Genomic DNA, 23,857 nt, shown 5'->3' with positions numbered 1-23,857 from the left:
TACTTACGTAGTCACAACTTCTGTGCAACTGATATAAGATGCGGTAAGCTGAACACAGCTTCAACCGTCTGTTTGTTGAAAAATAGTAACGGACCGCATTTTCTTGTTAGTAACTGTAACGGCGTTGTAACGATAGGAATAGTAATTAGTTACATTACTCGTTACTGAAAAAAGTAACGCCGTTATGGTTATGGGTTGCGTCCTTCTCCCATATACTCTTCCAGTATTGCTTTTTCTCCAGCTTTGGTGGGGCTGCTCTTATATTGTTGCCCTGCCGCTGAAAGTATACCTTAGATCAGGGGTCCCAAACCAGGGGACCAGGGGCCACTTGCAGCCCACGTCACCCTTACTTGAGGCCTTTATATTAACATGTAGAAATATAATGCAATTTGGCCCTTAAGGTTACTTTTTTGTTAGGGAGGATTTCTTTGTTGTTGTATAGTGTGATGTTAAAATAGGTTCTTTAAAAAAAACAAAAAAATATTTAATATGAAGGCAATATGAACAATTTTGCCATTTCTCCGCAACAGTTGCCCATAGTGGGCCTCATCACAGCCACAGAAACCGCCATACGGCTTAATGAATTAACACAGACAGAAGCAGAGCAAATCAGGATGAGAGTCTCGGCCACCCTCTCCAGTGCCAAAGTCCCTCCGTCTAACCTCACATTACAGAAGGCCGTCGCTTCCCTGAGCAAAGACCACAACATTACTATTTTACCAGCTGATAAGGGAAGGTGCACTGTGGTCCTAAACACAACAGATTACCATACAAAGATCACTACTCTCCTCAGTGACAACAATACCTACGAAGCCTTAAAGCGAGACCCCACAAGCAGCTACAAAAAGTAAGTTATAGCTTTCCTTCAAGACCTTGAAAGGGACAATATCAGACAGAAAACGCAGCGTCAAAGGTGTGCGCATTTTTTGACGTCACACTGTGCGCCAGGTTATTGTTTCGGTGAAATGAATTTCTACAATGGTGGACTGACACAAAATACCATTACTGTTAATTTTCATACCGGGACACAGAGGAGGACAAGGTAAGAGAGGCAAGAACAGCCAGAGAGGAGGGCTGAGTCAAGCAGCACAGAGCTGTAAAGCTAAACCACAGAAATTGCCAGTCCCAGCCCCAAGGAAGAGGCTTCATGGCACATCACCACTGTGGCTAACTGCTGCAATAACCCTTTCTTATCCGCTATCTCCGTCAAAGGTCCTAGTGGCTATAAACGCTGAACCCCGCTAACTGGGAGCAGCAAGAACACTGAGAAAGGAGTGCTGGAGCTGTGGGTAGCTGGGACTTGGCCACTTCCATTTCACCAGAGTGCATGTGCGTTATAATAGTTCTAGTGGATTATTCAACTCAGTATCAACACAAGTAGTGCAGCACAGGTGCTGTTTCAGGTCATTTCCCGAGTCAGCACCCTGAAAGACATACTGACTGACTCAGGCACATAAATCATGTCTTGCACTGAACAGCTGCTCTGCATTTTTCAATTAAATGTTAACCTATTACTGAACTTTATTACCAGTAACTCATTAAAAGAGCTCTATGTGGGCTTTGAGAGCACGACCAGTGAAGCGGAGATTGGATTGTTAAACTGCAGAACATTAAAGCAGAGTTTTTCTGTAAGTCTCGTTCGGCAATTTTATCCAGTAATGGCATGAATAATTAAATGCTCTATATAAAAAAGGGAGATTACTGAATTCCATTAATAGATTACATTTTTACTCAAGTTTTGAACTAATAAAAACTTGAACTAATAAAAAAAATGAGAATTCGTCTTTTCAGAGCTGTGGGTGCATGATAGCGCCTAACAGCTCCCTGAATGCAAAATAAAGATCATTTTTTGAGTTAGACCACTTTGAGCCCAGTTTTTCCTCGCGGCCGAAAGAATGCAAAGAACTGAATTCAATAGTATATATTGGTATATATTGTTAGTAAATGTTAGTAAAAGTGTTAAATAAAAGGGCTGAAATGAGGTCATTTGCATTCTTTAAACTAATATTTTTGTTTTCCATTGTATCAGCAATAAATCACCACTGTATAACCATCTGCCTAATGTTGTTTAGGTCCCAAAATAGCTTAGTTCTTTTGACACAATAGCTTTTTAGGCATCCTGCGGTGTCTACTTCTACAGTTCTAGGTTGGTTCTGTGGACTGCGGAGTTTGACATTTATAGACTGGCCTTTTTCCAGCGCATTGCACAAATGTTTGATCAGCTCAGGAACAGATTAGGAGTTTGGAGATGTCATCAATGCCTTTGATTTTTTGTTGCTCATTGTGGTCCTGAGCAGTTTGTCTATAAAAAGTTTATTTGGAGCTTGTGTCAAAGCCAGATCACAAGTTTTCCATGAAAACTGTATTGTAATAGTCGGCCTGACTATTACAATAGTCAGGGACGGACTCAGGAGCAGACTGAGGAATACAGTTCTTTTTTAAACAACACCGGGTGAACTACATACAGGTGGTGGTGGTGGTGTGTGTGTGTGTGTGTGTGTGGTGGGGGTGGGAATGTGGGGGTGTTAGGGGTCGACAGCTCCTTGCTTGGAATTCCTTCCTTTCACACACACTCCACTTCAAACTGCCAACACTCACGCTCAGGGGCTTAGCCATCCTAAATCCAAAGTTAACATTAATTCCCGAGTAAGCACCAGGAGAAACACACGTTTGCAGAGCCGGGCGTTCACCAACATGAGTTACTCAATACTACAGCGACGAGTAGTTCTCCTGCATTATGAATCAGCCACAGCGACTACACTGAACAAACATAAACTTTTAAACCTCTGCTCTCTGTAGAGAGAAGGTGAGAGACAGCAACATTTATAGATATAGCTGTAATTTCTAAATAGTTAACAAGTAAAGTAACAAATAGTTCCTTTTCTTAAACCCTTTGAATTAAAGCTGAAAGTCCACACATCAATCATATCTCTATCTTAACCTGACTAACACAGATTAATGACTAGAATATGTGTCCTAAAGTATAGACAGTGGATGCTAAAACATATTTAATATCAATATGATTATTGATTGGGTTGCTTAGTTGCACTTCAGCATGTGACAGTAATTAAATTATTACACTTTAGCTGTGGCTCATTGTCAAAGTAGCTGTTCATCTTACCTGAATCTTTAAATCTCTCCCCTCCTAATTATGCCCCTCCATCTATTTTCTTACCACATTAATTTCATCTACTTCATCTTCCTCACTTCTCCACAGCTGGTGCTAGACCTAGACTACAACTTGAGGCAAACTAACAATAATCAAAGAACTTAACATTATCTCAAAATATAACACAAGAAATCAAAAACCTCAAAAACGTAAACTGAAAACGCTGCACCTGTCGTTTCAATTCATTTAAGTTTAATTCGGTCTTAGAATTAGAATAGAATTATTCTATTCTCCATAGGGCACTATGGGCACTACACTATAAAATGAGTATAGAAACAGAGATACTGATAGATAAATATTAAGATAAATAGATAATAGGTATAAATACAAATATCAATATAAATATACAAGTAGCTGTGAAAATATATGTCGTGGAGTACGAAAGTGACAGGGTGTCAGAACACGTCTCCACAGGTTGAGACGTGTTCTGTTCCGCATGTGTGGATCTGACCCAAGTGGATGAATTAAAGAGTCTGATAGCAGCAGAAGGAACAACTTCCTCTAACATTTCCTCAGACAGCGACGGTGAAGGAACCTGTTGCCAAAACTGCTCTTCAGATTGTCCAGTGTGCTATGGAGCGGGTGGCAATCATTGTCAATGATTGCCAGAAGTCTTGCCAGCATTCTGTCCCTGATCACCTCCTCCAGGGTGGCAATGAGTGTGTTCAGTCTGTTTGCTTCCTTGCCTGCCATGCCTGCACCTCAGCATGACACAGCAAAGAAGGTGGTGCTTGCAACAACACACTGATAAAATGTTGTAAATTCTGACCTTTAGTTCTTGCCATAGATCAGCGGTCCCCAACCCCCGGGCCTCGGACCGGTACCGGTCCGTGAGTCGTTTGGTACCGGGCCGCGAGAGTTGAGGCTCAGGTGTGAAATGTATGGTTTTCAGGGTTTTTATCGGTTTTCAGCGTTATTTTGTCATCGTTTTTATCGTTAACTCGGTTTTCCTGGGTCTTTTCACGTGTGTTATGAATAAATCTTCTTTTTTTTCGGTACCGGTACTAGTTTTATTTTGTTGTATTTATCTGCGACACCTTAAAGGCCGGTCCGTGAAAATATTGTCGGGCATAAACCGGTCCGTGGCGCAAAAAAGGTTGGAGACCGCTGCCATAGATCATCAGCTGGATTCAGGTCAGGTGTTTGGCTGAGCCATTCTAACAGCTTTATTTTCTTTCTTTGAAACCACCTGAGAGTTTCCTCAGCTGTGTGTTTGAAATCGCTGTCTTGCTAAAACATCTACCCTTGTTGTATCTTTATCAACCTGGTAGAGGACGGCGAATTTCTATCAGAATGTCTTGGTATCTTTTTCCATTCATGTTTCCTTCAGTTATATAAAGCATGTCAGTGCCCTGTGCTGAAAAACAGCCCCACATCATGATGTTCTCTAAACTTCACTGTTGGCATGGTGAGGTAATATGCAGTGCCTTTTGACCACCAAATATCATGTTTAAGGCATCCAAAAACAGACTATATTCTCCCAGTATTTCACAGGCTGGTCTAAATGTTGCTCAACATTCTTTTTTCATGGAGTCTCGTTGGTGGTGAGAATGCACACATTCCATTGTGGTTGAATGCATGACTCGTTGCTTACTTTGACACAATTGTACCTGCTGATTTCAGGTCTCTCTGGTTCTCCACAATTAGCCCGTCTGTATCAAGCATGTACATGTCTCTATCAGTCTGATTTCGTACTACTTTTAACCAGCTGTTTTGCCAACGCTTCACCTTCATTTTCCATTCATATTTCAAACCCCCTGTAGGTTATTATCCATGTCACATACAGCTCAATGCTTTTAATTCAGCTGTTTTTTTTAAATTAATGTGTTTTAATATATTTATGATAGTTCTGCTTCTCAGCTTGTGAACAATTGTCTTTTTGGTTTGTTTGTTTTATCATAGCTATGTGGTCCTCACAGGACAGCCACTGCAAACATATGCTCGGATGCTGGACATTAAACAGAATATAAGTATTTAAAATGAGCCCAAGCAGTATTAATCCATTTTTATTTTTGGTATTTTAAGCAGAATTTTTCCATTAATACAGTTTTATGTGCTAACTTTAGTGTGTACTGTTGTACTGTACTAAAGGAATGCTTTGAAAAAGTCTTTCACCACTTGTCATTGTCAGCTAATCTTTGGTAATACAGTAGATATTTATTTAACAGGGGTGTCTGTAGCTCAGGTGGCAGAGCAGGTCGGCCACTAACCAGAAGGTCGGTGGTTCGATCCCAGGCTGCCTCCTGGCTGCATGCCAAATATCCTTGGGCAAGATACTAACCCCGTGTTTGCCCACTGGTGGTGGTCAGAGGGCCCGGTGGCGCCAGTGTCCGGCAGCCTCGCCTCTGTCAGTGCGCCCCAGGGCAGCTGTGGCTACAATGTAGCTGCCATCACCAGTGTGTGAATGACTGAATAAAGCGCTTTGGGGTCCTTAGGGACTGAGTAAAGCGCTATACAAATGCAGGCCATTTACCATTTAACAAATGAAGTAATAATATGTTACAGTTCTTCAGTCAGGAAGAAACGCAGGAAGGTGAATTTACCATGTAGAGTGCAGATGGGCAGTATAAATAGTATGTTTTAATCTGGTCCTATTTATTTTGAACTGATAAATCATGGAGGAAGCTGTTTTGTTGACGCTGTGTGTGTATGAGTTTATGGGGTGATGGCATCTCTGCTTGTCTTTCTGTAAAAGTCATTTGGACCTGTATTATTTTGGATTTTACAGTCTACTGGTGCTTTTTGATAGTCTCTTTTTAGAACTCTTTTTACAGTGCAACAAGGGGAAGTCTGTGGTGCAGGTAGGCTGTACATTACACCTTAGCACCGAGGGTATTTGATAGAGGTGTGCAGGCAGGTAGGAAAGACACTCCCCCAAGGGCTTTGTCGTCTGTCTTCAAACAAGTGTTGCTCGACATTTAACATGTTTGGATTTGCTTTTCCCGATACATGATTGAAATTACCTTTGGTCAGGCTTGGAGAATCAAACACGAAGCCACACCCTGCTGCCATTGGGAAAGGTCTGTATTAATTCTGTATCTTTCACAAGGCGGAAGTTTGTCATAGTGGAGAACCGTGTTCACGCTTTAACTGTAAAGGCTATTTGACTGAGGTGCGCATGCAGGTGGCAACAGGACTCCCCTCAGGCTCTGTCTTAAAATAAGTATTAGTGGATATTTGACATATCTGGATTTGCTTTTTGAAAGACAAACGCTGCTGCTTTTCAGGAAAGCTGTGTATTATAAGCCAACTTTTACTTTACTGGGAAGAAATTGGTGCTAAAGTTTATCTCCGCAATCACATTACCTCATCGTAGTGGCTGAACATGAGGTACTCTCGTAAGTCTTGTTGTGAAAAGCACAAACACATTGTTTTCAACGTTTCTCAGGCTTCTGTTCCTCCATAACAGGCATTTTGTGAGTGAGAGAAGAGGCAGCTGCTAGTATGCATATTCTGATTTTGTGAAAAACATTCCTAATCTGTATATGATGAAACAAGAATAGTTTTATGTGTATTGACCTTGTAGTCAGAAATGGAAATAGTATTTGTTGACTGCTATTTTTTAGACAGTACCTCAACATTAGGCTTTGAGATTACGTTACATTGTCCGTCCCCAGTGGAGAGGAATATGTTTGTTTGTCAATGTCTCATCATTGTTTTTAAATGAATTGTGTTGAATTCAATATTATATGATTTTTATATATCAGATTTTACATCCACACAATTAGCAGAATTTGAAAATACTTGTGTTCACGTGTTCTTCACCCTTATTTTGGGTTTCTCTGAGGAGCCAGGCAGAGGAGCTTTCTCTGTCTTTCTCACTGATTGTCCTTCCTGTTTATAAAAGGAGGGGATGCCTTACACTATAGACAAAAGCAGTCACATCTTAAACCAGTTTTTCTGGCTTTAACTGGAACCCATTACAATTGCTTCTGTTACTGATATTGTTGCAAGTTGACAGAACTTTTAGTGTAGTTTACTTACACTCATGGCTAAGTAATGTAATAAGTACTTATTCTAAGTCAGATGTACCCTTTACTTAGAAAAGACTCATTCGAATTAGAGGTAGAGGATTCTGCCAAGGAGCAATCAAATACTGCACTAAAAGAAAGCTACTGCACTGAAAGCATGTGCTTTGAGTCCAATACAATAATAATAATAATAATAATAATAATAATAATAATACATTTTATTTATTTTTATAGGCACTTTTCAAAACATTCAAGGAAAACTTACAACTAAATAGTTGCAAAATAACAAGTATGCATAAATTGACAGTTGAAGGCATCATATTATTAAATAGGCAAGCTTCAGTTCACTTCAGTTTTATTCATACAGCGCCAAATCACAACAACAATCGCCTCAAGGTGCTTTACCTTGTAAGGTAGGCCCTACAATAATACATACAGAGAAAAAACCCAACAATCATATGACCCCATATGAGCAAGCACTTTGGCGACAGTGGGAAGGAAAAACTCCCTTTGAACAGGAAGAAACCTGCAACAGAACCAGGCTCAGGGAGGGGCGGGGCCAGCTGCTGCGACCGGTTGGGGTGTGTTAAGGTTCAAAAATTGAGGAAGGAGAGTACAAACAACCATGGTCCAGAAGATCTTGGTCAAACAATTGATTTTAATGAATACACGCGTGGGAAGAATAATCTGTACGCAGACAGGAATTAATCTTCGACTTAGTCAAAGCATACACAGATTTTTATAGCATCAGGGTTTGAATTAATGACGCCCCTTCATACGTCACAGATACATTTTATACATAGATCAGCTCAAAACCACAATGACTTTTAACACAGTTTAAAAGAACGTTGTCTTCGTCTCGTCTGGAACACGAGCCCCACATCCTGCCAGACGCTGTTCCTCTTTCCAGAGACAAACATGACCAACTTCTCACCTATAAATGAGTCTACTAATGTGTGTGTATGTGTTGACCCTACATGCTCTCTCATCTCACCCGTTGCACTTCTGACCTTTTACCAGACCAGAGGCTCATCCTTATGTGTAATAACCTAACTGAAACTACATGTACTATGTTGAATAAATGTTTTAATCAAGAACCTCTACTAAGAGCTTAGTAAACGAATATAAAAGTATAACAGACAATTTGAATAACCTAGTAATTCAAATAGCCTCATCTAACCTGCTCAGAATAACTTAGACTCTGCTTTCACTTCTGCTTCCCCTTCTGCAAACTCTCTGCAACTTCCTGTCAGCCTGCAACTTATTCTCTCTAAAACACACACACTGTTTAAACCTCTGAATACAATATCAATGCTGCAGATTCTATTATTAATGCAATGGTAATAATGATGATTATTTACCAATAGCAGTAAAATAATTTCTCTACTCCACAGGTGAGAAAAGGGAAACAGGATAAAGGACATGCTGTAGAAGAGAGACAGAGGTTACAGTTTTTTCTGATGGCTTGAGCACATTTTTCGTAACTATTGGCTATTTTTGCAAAACTCTTCACACAAATAAGAAAACTCTTCACCCAATCAGCAAAACATTGTAGTTTTCTTGTAAAAGCGAATAACCCTTGCTTAACTCTCCACACCTTTGTAAAAATGGTATTTTTGTATTCAATAGTTAACACAAGCCATCATATTAATAAGCACACAATGCACCAACTGCACACTGATGGTATGAATACAAAACACATCTGGCTTTTGCTTTCTCTGTGCACAAGGTAGGCCATGTCAGTTTGAGCTCATACTTCTGTCATAGATCCATAAGCATAGAGGGATCCAAACTTCAAGTACTGGTGTTTATTCACACACATCAAAACAAACACAAGTGTTTATTTCCAAGTATAGGATTATTTGCAATCGCCATAATGACTATATGGGTTACTTGGTCTGCAGTGAACATGCTTCCTCTGCCCCAGCATCTGGTCATCTAGCAATTCTGTAAAGTAACAATTTCAGTATTTTTACATCAATGGTATTGGTGTGTTCCTCATTGGCATATGGCAGTGCTACAAATCGCGAAGTGACTGTACTAACCGACTCTCATTTCAAAATGTCCTTATGATGCTTGCTACAGTGTAGCGGCTCAAGTTAGGTTGAACCCGTTGGCCAGCTTCCCTCAGTATTCCACTATTGTAGCTCTGATGTCATCAGCAATTTTATTTCTTACTCTTCTTACCCTTCCTCTCCCCCCTCCTCGTCCTCCTCTTGCTCCTCCTTGTCCTTGTCGTCCTCTTCGTCTTACTTCTTCACCTCCACGTCCTCTTCCTCGGCCTCCTCTACTTCTCACTCTTTCTGCTCCCTCCATTGTACTCCACACACACAGCTTACCTGTATTATAGTGCTTAGGCTGATTGCAAAGTGAACTAATTATCTAAAAAAGTTTTCACATGTGGCAGTGTGCCAGACAGTTGGCAAAATAGTGTAAATAATGGCCTTAAATGTGTATGGTTTTGCTAGGAGTGCGTTGATCATTTGGTATTTGAGTGTAAAGCAGTGTTTGTGCTTTTAGTTTTGCAAACTCAGTGAGTGGTTTTGCTATAAGTATTAATAGTTTTAGAAATTGTGCTATAAGAATCACAGTTAGGGTTTAAGCATTCAGAAAAAACTGTAATAACAAGTGTGATTCAGCAGAGAGGTAGTGGTAGAGAAATAATCCAACTTTAAAATAATCTCTAAAACTCTTTGACACTCTGTCACCACATCCACAAATTTAATTTCTGGCACATCCTTCATAGTTTTAGGATCATTCATAAAATCATCACTCACTGCTATCTCTGCTGATTTAATGCGTTTAGCAGTTACATTTTTTAGATCATAAAATGTCCTGACAGCTAACTTTCTATAACATTAGTGCTTTTGTGTATGTCTGTCTCCACAGATGTTTTTCAACAGATTTCAGCTGCTTTTTGCTGTTTGCCTGATGATCCTGATGGCGTTCTACTTCATAGATTTTAGTAAATATCGTGGAGAGCCACCCAACATCACTCCCACTACACCAGAACGAAGGTATAACAAACTCTCTGTCTTGATGCATGCTCAATCATCCAGGTAACTAAACTGCAGGTTTCCCCAACCTGCAGTCAGCTGAGACTGAAGAAGTCACTTGGATGAGTGACAAAATGTTTCTCCCACAAAACGCTACGTCCAGATGAACAGAATCAACTTTTGGAAACCAACTCTCTGTGTGTGGATATGAATTCTGCCTGCTTCTAATTCATTCTATGTAACATTTGATATTTTTTAGCAGTATTTCTAAAATAAATTGTTTAGAATGATCAAAGAAATACCATCCTTTTTCATATTCATATTAGTAGTTTCAACAATAATGAAAGCAATGACAGGCAGGCACAGGTAGTCAATATCAATACCATGAAACACATTTTTTATAACCTGCTTTGTCTTGCATGTCCATTCAAATATACCTGCAAACTATATCAAGTGCCTCAAAAAGTATTTGCATGGTTGATGATGGAGAATTATATAGGAGGTCAATCTGTCAAAGAGTTGCACTGTGTCTTTTATGATGTGAAAGAAAACATGATAGGATGCTGAGAGAGAAAGTTTTGTATTTAATGAGGACAGAGAAGCATGTGTATGAAGACAGTGGGACATGTTACGGATTCAAATATTGGGGATGGATACAAGAGGAAAAACCACAATAACAACACTGGTCCGGCCGGGTTGAGTCAAACGATGATTTTAATGATCACACGCGTGGGAGATGGACACTGTATGCAGACAGCATCAGATCTCAAAATGGTGGAGCATTGATCAACCTCTTATAGTCTCTAGTGGCCCCCACCTTATCATAAAAGCCTAAACATTCACATGCTTTTCTCTCACACGGCGCCTAAGCTACGACCTTGGCTCCCTGTTTATCTGCTCCTGCTGAGATGGGGCAGAAAACCTCTCCAGTATATTCTGTTCTCTTCTAATCAGACAAATAAGGCGATGACTTTCTGCGAACAGTATTTCTTATAACTCAGCAGTATAATGCATCATAAAACAATATCATTCATCCACAATAAATCAGCAGTCTAATGTAATGCAAATCAGTTTAACAAATGCAATAGTTACCACCTTCTTCTAATTCAGGAGAATAATGCAAACTAAAACTACATAATAATTCACAATCTTTAATTAAGGGTCTAACATGGCATAAAATAATATTATAATCTAACACTCCCCCTGATGAGCTCTTTAGAATAAAGAGCTCACCAACACCCTGCAATCCAGTGTGGCCGGGTTCATTTCTTCTCACTCCTCAGGTCCTTTGTCCCCCCGTTGGGTGAACCATATGTGAGATGACCTCTGTGTTTGCGCAGTTCAGATGCAAGAAAAACTATTATTACAACAATAGCAGGCACATATGACACTCCCCAGTTCTCCCACAGCTTTATTTGGTGCTACCTTATACCCTTCAGATGTACTCAGACTAGAGCCTCTGTCCAAGGAGCTTTTAGTCTTTATTTTATTGCTGCAGCTACCAGTGTCGTCCAGTTGGGTGATCCTCTGCTCTTCTTTCTTCAACCTCAGGGGTTAGACAACCCTTCAGTCGTTGCACAGATCAGGGGATTATTCTGCCCCGATTTCAAACAACGATCTGTGTATCCTCGGGTCCTGTGTGTCCTCCAGAAAAAGGAACACGAACGTGTCCCCCTTTTGACCAAGAGCCTCTCGAACCTCGTTGGTCTGGTGTCCCTGGTGTTCCACCAACCCCTTCATGGTTATTGCTGTGTTTATGGGATCCATCCTTTGAGGTGACTAATTGGAGCCCAAAACGCCATGACACTTAACCCAGTTGGTGTCTCGGCAGTCACTGTGTCTGTCTCTGCTGCGAAGGATCCTCGTATATCTGTGACCTCGTCTGGTGTCTGTTCCTTTCTCTGTAAGAGACAGAAAACCAAAACACCTCTCTTCCTAGCCCCAATAATCTAATGTTGTTATCTACTGACCTTCTAGTGATTCAGTATTGGTTTAGAATATTCAGAATGTCCCAGGGACTTATTCTAATCATATCCTGTGTGTGTGTAAGCGTGTTTGCATTATGCCCTCTGCACTCAAGGCATTTCCTACACTTTATCAGTCCGGACCATCACGCTGAACGAAGCTTATGACCTTCAAAAGACCGAGTGCCAACTCATTATAAGCACATTTGCAAGGTGTGTCTGAAAATGATTAAAACCACTCATTTTAACAAAAGACATCAAAAACAAATTAGCCATTTTTAATTCTAACATTTGCCCCCCGTTTTCACAAAAATCATGTGTTTGCTTCCGCCTACTGTCCCACAGTTTCCTCTCCAGTGTGGTACTCAGCTTCTCATGAACACAGGCATTTTATCATCTAAACGCTATTCAGTTCATTTCAATGATTAACGCTTAAACATGGAAATAATGATTTATGCTTCTCACTGGTTCTCTAAAAAACTCCAGAAACCTCTTGGGTCACTATTAGCTTAAGTTCTACCATACCTAAGTTATTAAAACACAAATGAAGTCATAAAAATGTTCATATAACCCTTGTTTGATGTTAAAACTCAACTTCCCCCCCTTTTTTGACACATTCCCATGTGTCAAATCAACGGAGCTAGAAAATTAAAAGAAAAGGTTAGTGACCTCATATCTTAGAAAGTATCAGACTTTCTCCTACCCAGTGTCGTTGCTCCAGTCCTGTCATCCTGTGCCAGGGAATGAAATCCATTTAATTGTCATGTTAGATCTGTTCAACTTCTGGCTCCGCCCAGAGCCTGCGTCCTTAGAATTGCCAAGAAACAAAACCTGTAATAATATGAAATTCACTTCAATATGGACCTGTTGACTATTTTAGACACGGCAAAGGAACATGCTCTCCTTCTCGAGGACAGGCACTGACTCCCACTTATCTCCTGGAGCCAACTGTCCCTTATGGAGACACAACATTGCAGCTACAAGGTTTTGCAGATTGTTAAGTTGATCTGTGTGTAAAGCTCTGAATCAGATATGTAATATTAAATGAATGTCGTTTAATTAACTGCCACTACTTAAAACTTAGCAAAAGACACAACTGAATAAAAGATCACAAAGAAAAGCATGATATCAGTGTTATGTAAGCGCGTGCGGCCTTCTATGCTCGAAGTCACTCCACGCCATAGATCAGCCAAACATCGCGTTGACTGTAGCTTTTAACCCTCATTAACTTGAGCACAACTCTATAATGAGCAACAAACTACAATATGTATAAAGATGATCATGGTTACACCTGCAATGAAAGATCATATGATTATCCCGACACCTGTAAATAGAAGATTAACCTGAGGTTATAACAATCACTGGAACACAAATGTTAATATAATGTCAGAAGCTTCAAGAAATGTTTAATGCAATGCTTGTTATATGATTCTGATGTAACGATAATGCTGATGCTGAAATAACAGTAAAACACCCCCTTTTTATCCCGTTTATAAACTTGACACATAAACGTTTATAAATGCCTCTTTTAAACTTTATTTCCCCCTGTTCTCCCCTCACTGACCACAGCAGGGGGATCTTAGTTTTGAATCAGCCATGAATGCAGCTCACCCGATTCATCACTGAGCCCCACCGTCACTGGCGTCTGACAGGGTGGCGCTGCATATTCTTTCTTTAATGTCACTATTTTCAATCTGTTAATTAGAGTGCTTAAACATGAAGTAGACTACGTCCACAACAAGTCAATACAGCTGTAAATGTGGCCAATTATCAATCTATTACCAATCAATAACAAAAAATAGCTTATATTTTATGCATGCTTTTAGTCAACCACTCACCCCGAGGATCTCCAATTCCAGAAAATTCCTTCTCCTCATTTAATGAGTCTGTCCTCCTTCCATGCCCTGGTAACTGGTCCATCCAGAGCCATATGATCTTGAAATATACATACAACAAGCCAAACCACACCTTGGTCACACCAACCCTTTTCCGCCCTGAAGATGTCCAACGCCATCTTAGTCTGGACCAGGGTTTTAATAGTTTTGCAATTTTCATTAGTTTTTATTTTTATTTAGTTTCGACTTCAGATTTTAAATTTTATATCAGTTGTAATTAGTTTTTACAAATTGTTTGCTAGTTTAGTTTAGTCTTTATTTATTTATTTATTTTTTGAAAATCCTTAGTTTCAGTTTAGTTTTGGTTGTGTTTGCAAAAATTAAGTCTAACAAAATCCCAGTTTCATCATATCAGTCATGCTCTTCTGCTTATCCTTGGGTATTGAGACTATTAACTCTTGCAGCACCGGGTGTTCGTAATTTTGGTTCAAATGAATTGATAAACTTTTTGAAGGCAATTGACTCACACAGTCATGTAGATATCCCCGTCCTGTTGTCTCGGGATGCATCACGCTGCCTTGCCTGGGGTTAGCTTCTGTTTTCTGGGGATGAGGGTTGAGTGTGCTCCCTTACCTTCTCAAGGTAAGCTAGGTTAGCCTTCTGGTGTGAACTTTTCAAGTGCACTTTAAGGTTTGTGGGATTTTTCCCTTTAGAAATGTCCCTCATTTGCCCCTCAATTTGTCTCTTTCCACTACAAGACACTTGCTTTAAGCAAAGCACAGTCATACTCAAAGTAATCCCAAATTGGACTCTGGCGCTTTCTCCCGACTTTTCCTGACATGATTCTGCGCGTGGACGGAGCAGCAACACAGACAACTCGACTAACGTGCTGCCACCTGCTGGCATAATGAGACAGCAAGAAAAAAATCTGGAAACTAAACTTCATCTTCACCCTTGACTCTTGTATGACACGCACACATCAATGAAAACTAAACACATTTTTGCTATAAATTCAGTTAATTTTAGTTAGTTTTGTGAACACTCATTACAGTTTTAGTTAGTTTTCCTTTTTTGTTTTTCTTTTTATTTCCGTTAACAAAAATGTTTTTTCACTTCTAGTTTTCGTTATTTCGTTAGTTTTCGTTAACGATAATAACCTTGGTCTGGACTGTCAAAGGTGACTTTAACGCTGACTGTTCCGACAATCCATTTTATAACATTTCCTGGTCAGATTAGCCAATCTCTGCACACTGGAAAAAACATAATCAACATGGTCAATATTTTTCCTGCGTGTTATTTCACCATCTTATCGATTCCAATGCTCCATCCGCATGTGGTTTGCGACATTATGTTTATCCACTCTGTCTCTAAATGTTTGAAGAATTTTTCAAGTTTGGGGTCAAATTTTGAGAATTTGACCATAAGTGAAAGTTATGGTGTTATCACCCCCTTCGGGGCTTACCTTTCCCAGTTTTGATGATATTCCTCCCTATTCTTTGCAAGTACCCCCTGTTGGTGGCGAGAAACTGTTGGTGTGGTCAAGTGGGTGCTGTAAAAACAAAAGCTCAGGACAGAACAGTTATCAGTCTCCATAAAAGTTAATTGACTCTTTACAGTGGCCCGCTATGGTTAATAATAACATGCTCAGTCATGAGTGAAATCAAACCTTTTCTTCACTTTAGCATTTAACATTCCCAACAATATAATGTGATACCTTAATTAAAACACAGCTACTAAAACACAATTTTCTTAATGCAAACATCAGAAACTCAAAATTAGCAACCAAAGGGTTCAGTCTGCAGTTCACACTCATGTGAAGCTACAGCCTCCCCCATTAGTCTCTGTCATCCTTCTGCTCCTGTAAAAACAAAACAAAGCAAGACAAAACATCCACCCTTCTCTTGTTTGTGGACATTTACTAATCCTAAAGTCGGCACCGTTTTTGTCTCAGTATCAAGTCCGTTAAAACTTTTAGTCGTCAGTCCATCACAGTCCAGTCACATGCATACATCCACACACATTCATACCAGATATTGCTGATAATGGAGTCTCATGCGCAACCTATTCGAGCCTCCCTCACCAGCAAGATGACGTCATCATTTTAAAGGAAAACAGTTCCTTGTTTTTTGGACTGGATTGACTCGCTGCAATCCTTTTAGGCTCAGGACTTCTCATGTGATCAATGTCCCATATACAGCAAAATCTCCAGTGTTAAATTAACACTAGAGAGTGTCTATATGGGTCCACACCTCTGAGTGTTAAATACAACACTGTTGAGTGTTAAATTAACACTTTTGACAGCTGTTAATATTGTTTAAAAATAACCGAGTCGTTTTAAAGATTAACATGGCTAACACTGGGGGAGCAGTGCTTGTTTTCTACACTGGAATATTTTCTAACATTTTGAGTTTTTTCCACACGGGCTAGATGCTTACGTAAATCCAAGGCTGCCCTTTTTTTTTTTCTTTTTTTTTTCTTCAGTGTGTTCTTCCTCAATTAAATCTCAATCACAACAATGCGGCGCTAAACCGAAATAAAACTCACAAACGGTAATTCATCATGTTCACTCTGTAACCACAATGCTTCCTATCAGCTTGTGTGAAGGCACTGGAAACAATTCAGTCGAGGCCTTAAGCCACAAACAGACGTCACGCACAGACATTGTTTTCATAACCAAACTGCCTTGGACCTTGTCCCCCAAATCTACACAAATGCCTTCTGGGTGACATGAACTGCATTTAAGCAATAAACAATCAATGGCTTCTTGTTGTTGTAACAGATTCCGTATTTGGATGTTTGTGTGCAGCATTTGTTAGCAAAGCATTCTTCATTGCATCAGCGTGTGTGTATCACTCTTCATTGCACAAGCGTGTGCATGTGTGTGTGTGTGGATCACTTCTCAGTGAATTGAATCAGCATTTCGATTTGTGTGTGTGTGTGTGTGTCATTTCTCACTCAATCAACGAGTGCATATGTGCATATGTGTGTTTCTCTTCATTCTGAGTCAGTGTATGTAGATGTGTGTGTTTGTGTGTGTGTTTCACTTCATTCTGAGTCAGTGCATGTAGATGTGTGTGTTTGTGTGTTTGTGTTCATCACTTTCCTGTTCTGGTGTTCTGGGTAAACCCTGCCCTGGGGTCCTGCCCTCCTCCTTTTCAGTCTGTTTGTGACCATTGTTGCTGCTCAAAGTTCAGTCCATACTGGTTCTGGCCCCAATTGAGGCAGTCCTTTTCTCCAGTGTCCTGCATCTTCTCCTTGTTCCGCTCCTCCTTAACTTGACCCTTTTGCTTCTGTAGCTCCTTCAGGGCTTGCTCCTGCTGTTGGAGCTTTTTCGTCAGGTTTGGCGACCTCCTGCTCCAGCAAGCTCCAGCCTGATTTCAAGCCCTGTGTCTGGGACTCCAAGCCTGACTGATGGGTTCGATTATCAGCCAGCTCCTCCTGAGCCATGCTCAGTTTCTGCTCTGATGCCTTGAGCTCTTACTGAGGGCAGAAACCTCAGAGTCTTTTCCGTACACGTCAGATTGAAGTCCATTGATGTTTTCCTTGCTTTGCTCCACGGCCTTCTGCATCTCTGCTGTTCGGCTCTTCTCAGAGGTCAGCTCCTGGCCGAGCCCCGACACCTGTGCCTTCAGCTTATTTTCTCCTGGTGCTTTTGTTCATTCTGAGGTGCCTCCTGACCTCAGTTACTCCTCCTGTCTCTGGCACGCCCTTTTTGCTGCCCGATCATCCGTGTTGGTCTGTCACTGTCCTGCACAGTTTTAATGCAGAGTTGTTAAGGTCTTTTGCTCAGCCTCACTTTTCATCCGGGCTTAATGGGCGTCTCGTCACAGCTCTGTCAGCTGAAGCTGTCTGAAATCTCCCCCGTGTAGTGAAACGGGCCTTGGATTTAACGCTCTCCGTCTCTGCTGCATGAGATCGTTTTCCTGCAGCGCTGTTGACATTTTCAGGTTGTTGTTGTGTGTCCAGCTGCTGTAGCATTTGGTCAGGGTCACATCAAAGATGGTAGAGGGGAGAGCAAAGATGGTAGAGGGGAGAGCAGGAGTCCTCGGCTTTCCAGGCCGACAAAGCAGCCTGTAGTAATCAAGCATAAAGAGAAAAAACAAAAACAAAACAAAAACAGACGAACAGGAAAATGATGTTGTGTTGGCTGCGTTAGTCAGAGAGGGGAGAAACAACGGGGCCAGGCCCTGTGTCAGCCTTCTCTCCCCCTTTTTTTGTTTTTTCTTACCATATAATCCACTCATAACCCACCAAGCTGACAGGACAACACAGGTACATGTTAAAATTCTTAAGATCATGTTTAAGAGCCCAAAAAAAGGAATTTTCTTTCATTCAGTAATCACTTGTATTAATCAATCAGCAGAAAACATGTCACAATTTGAATCTTTTAACCACTAAATTTGTCGTGTCATCACTGGTTGGTCAGACCAGTGTCTTTTTTTTTTTAAGTTAAGTTGTTGTCCTGCAACCCAGAGAGTTTATTTGTTAGTAGTGGATAAACTTTATCCTTTAACAACAGGTGTATGTTAAGTTTCGCTGCTTTAGCCTTGCTGGAAAATCTTCACGTGTTCATGAATGTAAGCTGTTTCTTCATTGCGTGTGTGTGCGTTTGTAGGTGGGTTAATTTAATTTTTTTCTCAAACGAGGCATTCCTCTAACACGTGCCTTTCTCATACATTTCTCTGCTTGTGTGTGTTTTTATTTTGTTTCCCAAATTTTGATTTCCCACCTTAAATAACAGCACTCCATGTCTTCAGCCAGGAGTTAGAGCTTGCTTGTGAGATTCAGGGACACATGGTGCCAACAACAATTCAGCCAAAAACTTGCCTGAAAATTTCCAGTGATGGTAACCGATAACTGGAGGAGAAGATGTCCTTTAAGCTTCTTTTACGGGTGGGGACAAAATGAGGTCAAGCTGTAAACTTTTGAGCCAAAGCCTGGCCTGTCTGTCGTCCCAATTCTGTTTATCCTTTTGCCGCTGTACTCAGGTTTCCAGGTTGAGAGAAATCCACCTGTATTAACACACTAAAACATCCACTTAATATTTCTTTTCTGAAAACATCCATTCGCTTCATCTGCCTAGATTTTACTCTCTCTCGGTGCATACTTCACACAGTCAGGCAGTTGCCTTCTATGGGCATGCAGAGTTCCTGTCACACACACAGCTACTCCACCCAGCAGCTGCAAAGCCGTCTTCACGTCCTCTCTCCACACTCTCCGCCACAATCCTCCATTAATATGAATGTATAAAACCAGTAATAATTATCCCTAGAAACACACCCTCAAGAAAATTCGTTGTATTTAATCATCTATTCGTACTCACTGTGACCAATGCAATTCATGTAAAGAAGATCCTCTATAGGTGAAATTTCAATTCGGCACGACCCCGAAATAGGCGTGCCTTTTATCTAAGTAAAATGAAATTACTACACCACATCTTGTGCTGAAATTCGTGCTTGATCACACCCTATATTATGATAAAACTAAAAGTAAATCAAATGTAACTGCCTATATTATTGAGCTGAAGCAAGAGTCACTTAAAAATCTTATAAATCCTGCTTCACACCACAAAACTGAAACAAATCACAGCTGTATTTATCACTCAATCTTACTCTGCCGACTGAAGTGCCGGTCTAAATCATGCACGATTTGTCTCTTCTATATCAAAACCCAGCCAAACATCAAACATTCACCGTAGTCATTCAAAACCTTATTTGTAATATTATAATCAGCAAAATCAGCGTTTTAATTACAGGCATGTACCATTGTTTGCAAATCATAATTATAAAACTCAAAAACACGCTAAACAGGAAGCAAAAGTCCTCTGTGCGCTTCACAGCAGCCACCTCATTTGCATGTTCACACACAGTCTAAAAATAGCTGGCAGCGCTGCAGCGCGCTGACGTCACACACAGTCTCACACAAAGCTCTATTATTTTATATTACAAAGACGTCCTATATTTACAATCACTCTCAGGCCTGGCAGCTTTACCGTCTACACAATTTCGACAAATTTAAGTTAACGGTCCAACCGAAAAAGTCCAACTTTTTTGTGATCAATTAACCAGTATCTGTCCAACAGTTTCTGGCCTCATCTCTAAAGTCCCTAACTCAATTTAAAAGTGTCCGACACCCAAGGTCCAACCTTTGCTGCTCAAAAAAGCACAGATCACCGTTCCAAACAGTAAAGTGGTCCAACCACTAGTTATTCTGGAGTGCCCCAAGCTCCACAGTGACCAACTGACTATCCCTCAAAGAGGACAAGGCCTAGGCGTCCCCGGCCTTGGCAAGCGTTACCTCTGAGCACTGCGCTTCTTAGCGGTCCAACCGCCGTTCTATAATAATTTATAATACTTTGAAACAACAGTCAACACCCCAAAACAAGAGTATGACTGACGCAGGTCCAACCTGTCTGACCAATGGGGAGTCTAACCCACAAAATGACCAATTCCCTATCAAACTAAATTCACTCAGCAGTCCAACTGCTTTAAATACTCAGTACTGTCACTTTCAACGTTTCATTATCATTACTTCAGCTTCAGTTCTCATGAGATTTTTCATCAAAATCAAAACAGACATCTACCAGTAATTTCAGTGAGTAGACTTTAATTTAATCATGTCCAATTTGGCACACTTTGGAAATAGATTCAACAGGTAGTGCCTTACCTTTGTATAAGTCGGCTTATGCCCACTCACGTCAGACCACTTGCTCGTGCCTGTCCGTTCGACAACCTCGGACCGTCCAAACCTCCAACTTCCACCCCAATACCACAGGACGAGCCCCCAAACTGTTACGGATTCAAATATTGGGGATGGATACAAGAGGAAAAACCACAATAACAACACTGGTCCGGCCGGGTTGAGTCAAACGATGATTTTAATGATCACACGCGTGGGAGATGGACACCGTACGCAGACAGCATCAGATCTCAAAATGGTGGAGCATTGATCAACCTCTTATAGCCTCTGGTGCCTCCACCTTATCATAAAAGCCTAAACATTCACATGCTTTTCTCTCACACAGCGCCTAAGCTACGACCTTGGCTCCCTGTTTATCTGCTCCTGCTGAGATGGGGCAGAAAACCTCTCCAGTATATTCTGTTCTCTTCTAATCAGACAAATAAGGCGATGACTTTCTGCGAACAGCATTTCTTATAACTCAGCAGTATAATGCATCATAAAACAATATCATTCATTCACAATAAATCAGCAGTCTAATGTAATGCAAATCAGTTTAACAAATGCAATAGTTACCACCTTCTTCTAATTCAGGAGAATAATGCAAACTAAAACTACATAATAATTCACAATCTTTAATTAAGGGTCTAACATGGCATAAAATAATATTATAATCCCACAGACACCTGTGAGGTGTGCGATTGGAGTGACTGAAGCGTTCAATGTTGGGATAGGAATATATCAGGGATGAGCTCTGAGCTCCTTCCACTGTTTGCAATGGTGATGGATAGTCTGATGGATGAGGCCTGCCAGGAGTTTACATGGATTTGGATGATTGCAGATGACATTATGATTTGGAGTTAGAGAAGAGATCAGGTTGAACTTCCCTAGGTTGGGTCTTTAGAAACTGAACAGCAAACTAATCAAACACTGAATGTATTAAAGAATGGAGTGGTAACCATACAGGACTTCTATATAACAGCCATTCTTCAGCATCTTTATTCTACAGCCATGTTTCCAGGTCATCTGTGACCAGACCTCTACCTGGTTCCTGCACCTGTCCTCAAGACTCATATATCCTAAAAGATCACCTCCCTAAGGAGCAAAGTGAGGAGCTAAAGCAGCGACGAGCTAGGGAGTTTCAGCTGAACAAAAACAGGTACCAGCGCCGTGGATAGAATGCTGGAAAATTTTATTTTCCAAAACATCAGCATGTCATGAATAGAACAGCAGTATAAAACTTGTGGGTTTTGACCATTTAATCGTATACTGTGTGTGTGTGTGTGTGTGTGTGTGTGTGTGTGTGTGTGTGTGTGTGTGTCAAATATAAATAACAGAAATTGAACAATTGTATTTCATGTTATAAGTCAAGAAGGTAATCTGTCTTTTCCTCTGCTCACACCTCGTCTCTTCAACAGGACAACTTCAGTACTGTCCAGACTGTTGTTTGCCTTGCCTAACTCTCCTCTGCAGTATCCTATCCAGGGTTACACAGTGCAGCCTTTGACCTCCACTGTCATACCAGGTATACTGGGCTTAATATACAGAGCACTTTGTTACTGTTTACTGTTATTAAATTGAATGAAATGATCGTGCACAAAATAATCCCTGTGTGCACGATCAAACATGGGAAGCTCATGTTTATTGTGCTCCCCCACATATTTATTGCATTTGTGTGGCTGTACCCTGCACACCTCTTCTTCGCACTGGCAGCTACTGAAATAGCTAGGGAAGGTGTGGTTAGCATGGCTACAACGTCACACCATCAAATTAATCTCACTTTGATCTGTGGCTTAAGTGATTTCTATATAGAGGATCGTGGGGTTTTCCATGTTCTCCTAGAATGTTCACTGTACCCCATAGCTGGACTGGCCATCGGGCATACCGGGCATTTGCCCGGTGGGCCGCTGGCGATTTTTTGTTTTTATGGGCCGATGGATTTTTTTTTTTTTTAGGAAGGGTATATATAATGAAAGGTGTTGGATTGGCCAATTGGTCATGATCGACTCTGGGCTGGACCAATTACAGCCGAGGAGGCCGGATGCACCCGCCCCCTTGTTTAGCAATCACGTGATTTTCACGCATTGCATGCCGGGAACTCGTGGCAAAACAATCGAAGTACCGCATCAAATGCAAGCATTTGCAGCACCGCAAAACGTTCATTCTCCGGTTCCAATACCTTCTTGTTTTTTCTTTGCCGCACAAAAAAGGAATGTACAAAACAAAAGGAGAGCAATGCCGGTCCGTACAAAGACAGACTCGACGAAAAGACAAAGAAAAGATACGAGGAAAAAATCAAAGGAGTGAAAGGGTCAGACCCTTACGAGCACACAGAGTGGACAAAAGACGTTAGCGTGCTGCCCAACTTTCACCACGCTCATATTTATAATCATACGGTTCTTGGAGTGAGTGCATGCACTCATGAAGTTTAGTAACTTCAGGTCACTGCAACAAGCCCAGGTACAGTTTACCGACGGATGGGTGCAGGACAGTGGCGGCTCCTGAAAAAAATCTCAGGGGGGGCAATTTTTATGATATCGACTAAAATGACCCATTTAATGAGTACATCAAACAACACAATTTTAATTTGTTGCTAGGTGATTAACTCATACAGTGATACCTCATGCCCACTAGATGGCAACACACAACAGAAAGCTTTCCTCTAGCTACATAAGTTACAGGTAGAAAGCGAAAGAAATTAGCATCCAGTAGCCTTTAAGCAAAAATGAATGTGTCCACTTACTCATTACTTAGGCTACATCAATCCAATGTTGTGTGGTGTAATCAAGCAACAATATAAAGCCGGCTGCATCATATAAATCAATATGCACAGCCTGTCAGCCACGACTTGCGCTGGAACCAACTCCGACAAAAAGTCCTGTTGTATGCTTTTGACTTCTCCTTCGTTGCCTGGGTTAGTTGAATTTCGGGCTTGTCAGGTCCCAACTCTTTAACTTGCAGTTTTTCTGCCATTGTCCTTCTGGCAAAAGGGTAGGTTAGAAGCGATCTAACCGAATTTGGGGGAGGCTGTGCCTCAACCGTTAACAATACCGCTGCCATCGTCTCTCTCTGACCTTATAGCTCACTTAGGCTACTGACTGAGGTAAAATTCTAGAACAGCAAATCTTCGCGCGTTTTCTGCAGGGGCGCAATTTTAAGCGCCCCCAAACCATTTAATTCAGCGACGCTGATAGGTCAAATATTTATTATTTTCCCCTGGCAACCATTTAATGATAGGCTATTT

General features: G+C 40.9%; 1 protein-coding gene and 3 long non-coding RNA genes across 10 annotated transcripts in view; 1 reads left to right on the top strand and 3 right to left on the bottom strand.

Moving 5' to 3' along the window:
* Positions 1 to 103: 103 nt before the first annotated feature.
* Positions 104 to 16,956, bottom strand: LOC120736910. Its single transcript, XR_005696638.1, has 3 exons — positions 16,789 to 16,956; positions 6,738 to 6,742; positions 104 to 113 (listed from the first exon to the last, which is right to left on the bottom strand). It is a non-coding gene; the product is annotated as an uncharacterized LOC120736910 (long non-coding RNA).
* The window catches only part of LOC120736906 (beta-1,4 N-acetylgalactosaminyltransferase 2-like), a 29,481-nt gene continuing 11,515 nt past the window's right edge, over positions 5,892 to 23,857 (top strand). The window contains exons 1-4 of one of the 7 annotated variants that reach the window (XM_040037284.1): positions 5,892 to 6,189; positions 10,030 to 10,157; positions 21,623 to 21,772; positions 22,032 to 22,138. In XM_040037284.1, the coding sequence (XP_039893218.1) occupies positions 10,030 to 10,157; positions 21,623 to 21,772; positions 22,032 to 22,138 (385 nt within the window). In that variant the 5' untranslated portion in view covers positions 5,892 to 6,189. Of the gene's footprint in view, positions 6,190 to 6,215; positions 6,508 to 10,029; positions 10,158 to 21,622; positions 21,773 to 22,031; positions 22,139 to 23,857 lie in introns of those variants that run through there. The other 6 variants (XM_040037285.1, XM_040037282.1, XM_040037279.1 and 3 more) reach the window with 6 other exon arrangements.
* Positions 11,818 to 15,658, bottom strand: LOC120736908. The gene is made up of 2 exons (XR_005696636.1): positions 15,093 to 15,658; positions 11,818 to 14,114 (listed from the first exon to the last, which is right to left on the bottom strand). It is a non-coding gene; the product is annotated as an uncharacterized LOC120736908 (long non-coding RNA).
* Positions 18,371 to 20,827, bottom strand: LOC120736909. Its single transcript, XR_005696637.1, has 2 exons — positions 19,420 to 20,827; positions 18,371 to 19,203 (listed from the first exon to the last, which is right to left on the bottom strand). It is a non-coding gene; the product is annotated as an uncharacterized LOC120736909 (long non-coding RNA).

The sequence above is a fragment of the Simochromis diagramma genome, unplaced genomic scaffold, assembly GCF_900408965.1.
Source record: "Simochromis diagramma unplaced genomic scaffold, fSimDia1.1 OVJJ01000516.1, whole genome shotgun sequence".
NCBI classification, from domain to species: Eukaryota; Metazoa; Chordata; class Actinopteri; order Cichliformes; family Cichlidae; genus Simochromis; species Simochromis diagramma.
This window is presented reverse-complemented; position numbering and strand designations above follow the sequence as displayed.